At 33.8% G+C, this 8892-nt stretch overlaps 1 protein-coding gene across 1 annotated transcript in view; it reads right to left on the bottom strand.

The window, feature by feature from the left end:
• Positions 1 to 1964: 1964 nt before the first annotated feature.
• The window catches only part of LOC133196093 (B-cell receptor CD22-like), a 613523-nt gene continuing 606595 nt past the window's right edge, over positions 1965 to 8892 (bottom strand). The window contains exons 8-10 of the mRNA XM_061332034.1: positions 2379 to 2630; positions 2022 to 2297; positions 1965 to 1972 (exon numbers count right to left, since the gene is read on the bottom strand). Of these exons, the coding sequence (XP_061188018.1) occupies positions 1965 to 1972; positions 2022 to 2297; positions 2379 to 2630 (536 nt within the window). The remainder of the gene's footprint in view (positions 1973 to 2021; positions 2298 to 2378; positions 2631 to 8892) is intronic.

Here is an 8892-nt window from a genome sequence, read left to right as displayed (position 1 = left end):
GTCTTGTCAAAGTGAGACCCATATGATCTCATCTTTCACTGCTGTATTGCAATCACGAAATTCATGAGCTGGAAAGCAAATGCAAATGCATACGACGCTAGGCTCTTTGAGATTCCGTTCAAGAATCACAGTAATTGCGCTGTGATTTAAAATTTTATACGATCAACAGGAGGCCCCTTGAATACAATGCTCACCTGCGTCCCTATGGCTCTGCTGTTCTTCATCAGCAGAATTTTTGCAATATATTCCTATGTAAAACTTTGATCTCCCCTATGACCCCACCCTACCCCTGGGGGCCATGATTTGAACGAACTTTGATCTACACTACCTGAAGATGCTTATATAATTTAAAAATACGACTAATAAAGGCTTTGGTGTTCTTGAGAAGATTTAATGTTTTTTTTCCTATATATCCTTATGTAAAGCTTTAATCATCTACAGTGGCCCCACTATACCCCCGGGGGTTATGACATAAACAATCCTTATCTACATAATATTTCATATTATTATGACTAATCAAGCCTTTACTGTTCTTGAGAATAAAATGTTTAAAGATTATTTCCTATATATTCCTATGTAAAACTCTGATCCCATGCTGTGGCCCCCTAACCCTGGGATCATTTTTGGAACAAATTTGAATTTACAATACTGGAGAATGCTTTCATATTATTATGTCTAATCACGGTTTTTTGTTCACGAGAAGATTTAAAAAGTCTAATTCCTATATATTCCTATGTAAAACTTTGAGCACCTGCTCTGACGCAACCCTGGGGGCCACAATTGGAACAAAGTTGAATCTACACTATGCTTTTAAGCTTTCATGTACATGTAAGTTGCATCTTTTCTGGCCCAGTGGTTCTTGAAAAGATTCTTAAAAGACTGATATGCCATTAAATTTTTAATCATTGTTAGTTATCTGTCATTAATGAAGGGCGTGACCCTTCATATGAATTAATCTGAATCCCCTTCACCAGAGGGTGCTTTTTGGCAAGTTTGTTTGAAATTGGTTCAGTTGTTCTTGTGAAGTCAAAAATGTGAAAAATTCATGCCGATGACGACAACGACAGACAACGGACAATGCTTATCTGAGGGACACTTGAGCCCTCGGCTCAGGTGAGCTTAATCAAAGTCTCATAAGACTGTGGCTTTGTCAGTTTTGACTAAAAGAATGAAAGGCTGGTGTTCTTGGACCTGAAACATTTCTGTTTTGAGCTATACATGTACAACTGTTCAGTGGAAGATACATCTCTTCAATTTTATATATCAGAAAGGAAATGGATATAAAAATATAAATTTTTCATTCATTGAAAATATTTAAATGATTTTTTAGTTTTATTATATTTAATCTTGACACAGTTTCCTTTTGCATTAGATTGATATTTAAAACAAATACAGAATTAATTCATGTTAACAGTTCTCTACACTTGTACAAGATGTCATTTAATTTTGACGGGAAATATAGGACATGTAATTAAGATAATTTATCACATTATTCATTGTAGTAACCTAGACAACTATACTCATTGAAATGGAAAATTGATACAGTAAACTACATATTTGTACTTTGTCTTTTGTAAACTTCTTCCTGGTTTTATTCAAATCAGACACAAAGTTTAAAGTGAATAGATTTTTGAGACACAGTAACAATGTTAACACTGTTTATAGACATAAATCTGGATAAACATGCGGGTATACATGTATACTTGTGTACAAAGTTTTGTTGAACTATAGGATTAGTCGAATTCCGAAAAATTGTTCATGGTTAAATAAAACTGAGAACATACATGTACAACTTACAAACGTATGATGTATTTAGTCTTTAAATAGAAATTGCTAAAATGAGGGCATTCTACTCACAAGCCGTAACGCAGTACTATTCAAGACATCGGTCACCCATTCACAACAACACAAATGCATATTGTACATTATATGTCCTCCAACTTGCTAATGGATCATTTGAATATTTACATGCCTGAAATGAGAACAATATCTGAAAGTGTTAAAAGAGTAAAAAGACTTACAAAGTATTACTATTCGTTGCACAACTGATGATGTAATTCCATAGGAATTTTTGCTGTTGCAGGCATAATTTGCAGTGTGATAACACTTGGCAGATGATTCTCTGTATGTCAGGGATTCTGTTAGTCCATCCGATGCTTTTACTTCTCCTGTGTCTACATTTAGAATGTTTATGTCCGAAAGAGGATAACTGTCAACTTTACAAGTGATACTGAATGGCGAGGATTCTTCATAAGTCCTGTTACCACTGGCTTGGAATACTTCTATCGTTGGAGGATCTACAAAATTATTTTGTTAGGGACAAATATCCAGAGTGAATGATTTACATATGTAAGCCACAAATTAATCTTTATACATACAGTTGACATAAACACTGATTGTTCTTGAAGTTGACTTGATGGAGTTGCTAGCTGTACATGTGTAATCCCCTCTCTCCGTCCGCTTAAGTACTCCTAGGTTTAACAGTCCTGAATTTACAGTCGTTACACCTGTCCACCGGTATGTGCAGTTAGGATTACAGACTGCTGAACAAACAATTGGGAACGTTGTTTGGTTTTCTGTTTTATTGATGGTCATGACATCGGGGGAAAACATTACTGATGTTGGGCCATCTGAATATATATATATATATATATATATATATATATATATATATATATATATATATATATATATATATATATATATATATATATATATATATATATATATTATAAGCTTTAATAAATATTCAATTTATGTTTAGCTATATATTTTGCCCCACCCTATCACTGGGGTCATGATTTGAACAATTTAGAATCTACAATGAAATATAGAGAAAACGAACAGTATTCAAGCTCAAAGTCCATTAAAACAATACGAATCGGGAGCAGACCAAACACGGACCTCCAAAAACATCAGAGGTGGGATCAGGTGCCATGGAGGAGTGAGCATCCCCTGCCGACGGTCTCACCCACCGTGTGCTCCTTGTCATGATCGGGAAATAACGGAAAAATTCGTCGACAGTTCAGTGTAAACAGTGGCCTAACAATTAGTATGAAAAACGTCAGTCAGCATATGACTTAATGATAGATTGTATTTGCTGACAAGGTCATTGTATTGACCATAGATCATATAAAATGATGACTTTAAACGAAACTGTTGTTATTCTTGTTTCATTAGCTTGTATGGCAATAACTTACCTCGTTTTAGAAATTGTCCATACGTAGAGCATGCTCTTGCCTATCGAATCAACTGAGAGACATACACCCCATATACATGTGATAAGTATATATTACTGCATAAATAATGGAAGTTGACGATTGAAATGTTTAAGTCATCACATTTATCATAAAGCTTTGTTTTTAGATTACCATTAACGTCTTTTTCTAGTAAAATATCCAAATATGAAACAGATGTGTCAGACTCTGTGGTATCTTTCATTTTAAGCTCACTGGGATATATCGAGTCGACATATGAATGGAGATAACTATTGTTAATTGATAATACGTCGTCGATATATCTAAATGTTAAAGTGTAGCAAGAGATTTCTTTTTCTCATGTATAAGATTTTGAATAAATTCTGCTTCATATGAATACAAAAAATATTTTTGTATTCATATGAAGCAGAATTTATTTACTTGCTGCACATTTACATTTAGATATATCGACGACGTATTATATATGCTATGTATGCAATGTAAAACTTTTGATTCCCTATTGTGTTCGTACCCTACCCTATGATTTGATTAATTTAGATTCTACACTACCGCAGGAAGCATCCACATAACTTTCACTTTTCCCTGCCCAGTGATTCTTGAGAAAAAAAGGTTTTTTTTTTAATAGTTCAACCATATTTTTGTCTTTTCTTGATTTTCTCCTCTTGGAAGGGGGCTTGGCCCTTTTAATGATTGAATTTCCCTTCACCCAAGGATGCGTTGAACCAACTTTGGTCAAAATTAGCCTAGTGATTCTTGAGAAGACGTTGAAAATGTGAAAAGTTTGCAGACGGACGGGCGGACGATGGACAATGGGTGTTCAGAAAAGCTCATTTGAACTTTTAGCTCTGGTAAGCTAAAAACTGCATATTACATAAAAATATGCCACAAAACGTGATGATAACATGTATGTTTATCTTGTTTTGAATTTAGATCAGGACACCTGACTACGCTAAACAAATTCAATCTATTCGAACACAATGTTACATGTATATAATATATGCATTGACTATCAATATATTATATAGGAACAAAGTGACATTTCCTCCAGGAAAACACCCTTGGCTATATGAACTCGGAATTTAATATGCGTTTTCTTTTTACGTTACGGCCGTACGGCTCTAGTACTGCCTTGACTTCGAAAGAATATAAAATTATGAATCTATATATAGACATTTAGTAAAGGTCATTTAATTGAAGGTATGAAATAAATTTCTTTTCGGTTACATTAAAAAATGTTTGATGCTCTGTGGAGTCGATCCTGGTTGCTTCGGCGTGAGGGGCGGCCGATATATTGATTCGGCTATCCGGTATACTTTCTGTTGATGTCACTTAAGCGCTATATCAATTTAAATCACATTCGGGGTCTATTTTGTTGCACTTAGTAATTTGATCTAAGGGTATTTAAACTCATGTTTTAAGGTCTATTGTCATTCGACAAGTCAGCCACGACCTATCAGTTTCCCGAATTTTTTACTTTGATATAATAATAAAGCAGAATTCTTTTGTAGATTGTTGTTCAGTTTTGTTAAAGTTCGTCTGATTCCTAGCCTAGAGTTGCATGGTATCTTTGGGACTATTCTAGGACTGCCTATGTGCTTTTCTTCCAACCTGGGCTGCAAGACTGCTCCAACGGACGCATTTACATTTGTACAAATCTGTTTTATTAAATCTGGCTAACATTGTCGCCTCCTCCAACATTTGTGTTTGAGTTTTTATTTATGTAAAAAGAATAGGAAACAATTAAGCATTCTGGGAGTATTGCATTAGAAATTATACTAGTCCCCTACCGGCGAGTGTAATCTGGTTCCCGTTGAAAATTGAAAATGCCATAATTCCATCAAAAATCAATGAAGCGGAACGAAATGCAAACCTGATCTATAACTCATCAAGGTAAAGTCACGTACCAAAACTTAGCTCAAAATCTGCAAGCGTTTAGAAAAAAATTGTGGAAAACCGTGAAAAATTGAAGAGGTCGTAATTCTGTCAAAAATCATTGAAGCGGAACGAAATGCAAACTTGATATGTAACTCATCAAGATTCACTCACATACCAAAAATCAGCTCACTATCTGCAAGCGTTTAGAAAAAAAGTGCGGAAAACCAAGTGGGACAGACTGACAGACAGAGGGACAGACGGACGGACAGACAGACTCAGTGGAAACCTATAGTCCCCTCCGGTTTCACCGGTAGGGGACTAATAATTTATGTTCGGCTGAGCGAAGCGGAAGAGAACATAAATCACATGTATGTTAAACAAAACTAATCTGCAAAAAAATTATCGGCAAACATTTTTGATAAAAAAGAGGGTATTCTTGGGGTTCGAGCCAAAGCATTAAAAGTCCTGAATATCATTTTTTTTTCTTTGAGACTTACACGCTAACTGCTACGCTACATGTACATAATTCTTGTTAATCTGCGTCATGTTTGTGATATGACCCTTTGACCTCAGTGGATTTTAAATATTTTTCTTCTGAAAGATAAATGTTGTGTTAAAAAGTGTATTGAATATAAGCTGCAGCAGTGGCCGATCTATTTGTAGTTGTATTAGAAAGTGCACATGGGGAAATGAGACGTCATTTCTGGATTAGTTTAGTTTAATTCTTTAATGATGACACGTATAAAATCATGAGTAAAAAATTGTTTTAAACCAAGTCTTTATTGTTATGTTTCAATTTCATTTTCATTTCTCGTCAGATAATTATATATATATGATTATTATATAAAAAGAGCTAACAATAGATACTACCTGGCCTGGGAGTGTTTAAGATATGACCGCAAATCGTTATGATTTTCCGGATAATAATTAAGTGGTACAAGTGCATAAATTGAAAAGTTGTTCAACTAGTTAAAATTGTTTTGAATATGCTAAAGCTGCAAATGACACAAGGATATTTTTTTCCTACATTTTGCACATTACGCCGTGCAGCATAGCTTACGGTGCATTGATGAACATGCTTCTGAATACACCTACATCTTCAGATTGATTACAACAAATTCTTATCTTTTATAACTGTCTGACTTTATTAAATCGATTAATCAATTTGATGAAAAAATGCACTAGAATTTCTATTCATTTAATTTTATTTTATTAATTTTTTTTATTTAATTTTTTTTATTTGAAGACAGTCTGAAATAAAAATGACCACTCATTCAGCTTTGAATATATTGACATGTGCATTCCTTGGATTTCCTTTTTGCGAAAGAACTTTTTTTGAAATGCTAAACTTGTTTGCGGACAATATTACTTGTAAAATATATTGGGTCTTCACTTCATGTTTTCGTTAACCGAAAAGTATATGTTTTTACGCATCCTTTGAGGTTAAACTTTCAAGTCTATACGTATATACTCTAGTAAAAATCCATGGTATTGGTAAGTTATAAATTAAAATGAAATCCAAGATATCGCCGTTCTACGAGAGCGTATTGCTGCCAATTGAAAAGAAAATATTCTTAGTCGTACGTACGATATACTAAGTCGAACGTACAACATAATAAGTTGTAGGTACAAGATAATATGTCGTACGTACGACATACTAAGTCGTACGTACATGTACGACATACTTAGTCGTTTGTACGAGATAATTTGTCGCATGTACGAGATACTAAGTCGTGCGTACTAGATAATAATAAGTCGTACGTGCGACATACTAAGTCGTACGTACGAGATACTAAGTCGTACGTACGAGGTACTAATTCGTACGTACGAGATACTAAGTCGTACTTACGAGATACTTAGTCGTACGTACGAGATACTAAGTCGTACGTACGAGATAATAATAAGTCGTACGTACGAGATACTAAGTCCTACGTACGAGAAACTATGTAGTACATACAAGATACTAAATCGTACATACGAGATACTATGTCGGACGTACCGAGATATTATGTCGTATAGACGAGATATTAAGTCGTACGGACGAGATATTAAGTCGTACGTATGGGATACTATGTCGTACCTACGAGATATTTGTCATATGTCTTACGAGATACCAAGTCGTACGTACGAGATAATATGTCGTACGTACGAGATAATATGTAGTTATCAAGATTTGTTTATAATTTTATGAAGTATCAAGTATGGACGGCATAAAAACAGCTGCCGTGCTTGTGAAGTATTTTCTTATGTTAGGATTTTACCACAACGAAATGATATTTTCCGGAAAAATCACGTGTGAAACTCAATGTGTCATTGTCAAGTTATTTTTTACAATGAATATTTCTAAATATTTCAGATTTGAATATAGAACCTAAATTTCGTATAAGCAATTTTATAATTAACCTTCAAAGTTTATTAAGAGGATATTCATGGTAAAAAGTCTATTTTTGCATAAAGTTTGAATTAGAAGTTCGATCCAAAGCAGCCCCCCCTCCTCCCCCCCCCCCCCCGAAAATACCCCTGATATTTTGATAGATTTTGATCTAAGGAACATTATGAATAAAACTTTTCCGGGGTACCGATGGGGTTGAAATGTACAAAAAAAAAAAAAACCCTGAAAATGCAAAATCACATCTCTGTCTTCTTGGTTTATATGTATGCCTAATGCCGTTTTAATTAGAAAAGCTCGGGTGGTTAGAGACTGACATTCAACATTTTCATAGTGGCCTGATTCGAATCGCTTGGTGGCACACGTTTACTTTTATAAAAAACAGGTGTGTGTATTTCACTTCAATTTTCTTCCGTAAATGTTTTTTTTTCCTTTTGAGATAAACGACATTTATGAGAATGCAGATCATAAATATTATTTTCTAAAAATAAAAACAATCAATTGGAACTATTCCACAGTGTAATCACACTTTGTTTGAGGACAAGAATTATTCTATCTTTCTTACTCGATACAGGAGTCACACACGCGTACATGCAATCCCCCCCTAAAAAAAATTCACATATTTTAGCTTTTAAATTTTATCATTTTTCTTTATCTTTATATGGAGCTCTTCTTTTTCTAAAGGAAATGGCCAGACCCCCCTGCCCTCTTAAGAGGAGTTGCGCTTACAAACTGTTAATCTCTATATTCAATATATGACAAAAATTTTAAGTTCAAAAGGGTCGAAATTTCTTGGTAATATGCACATCTATACATTGTGTCCTAATTACCTATAAATTAAAGTTTCATGAAATTCTATACAGCGGTTTAAGAAGAGTTGTGCTTATGAAAAAAATTAAAATAAAAAATTAATAAATAAAGAGGACTGACGGACTAACTGACGGGTCAAAAACAATATACCCCTCGCAACTTGTTGTTATAAAAGTAAATTAATTTATAATTTCTCTCTACATTTAAACACTGTTTCTAGACAATATCCTAAATGGCCCTTTACTCTTAATAATACCATTTTAAGCCCGAAATTTATAAGGCTTTAAAAATAGGCAAAGTCATATGTCAATATACTTTATTGCATAAAATCGTTATCCCTCCTATTCTATAATTTGTGAATTGTAACAAACTAACAGTTTTACAAATAAATATAAAATAAACTATATAGAATCCAGAGTTCGAATCCTGCAAAGGAATTTGTCATTATTTAATAAATACGGTTTTTAAAAATCGTAGTTTTATCTAAAAAATTGTTTATTTTTGCTTATTTGACTTGTGTACTTTTTCTGCATCATGCTATCCTTCAACAAATCTTGATAACTACATATTATCTCGAACATACGACATATTATCTCGTAC

Source organism: Saccostrea echinata, unplaced genomic scaffold (genome assembly GCF_033153115.1).
Source record: "Saccostrea echinata isolate AGI-Se365-2 ecotype Australia unplaced genomic scaffold, CSIRO_AGI_Sech_v1 ptg000030l, whole genome shotgun sequence".
Taxonomy (NCBI): domain Eukaryota; kingdom Metazoa; phylum Mollusca; class Bivalvia; order Ostreida; family Ostreidae; genus Saccostrea; species Saccostrea echinata.
The sequence above is the reverse complement of the archived record's forward strand: the minus strand, read 5'-3'. Positions and strand labels throughout refer to the sequence as shown.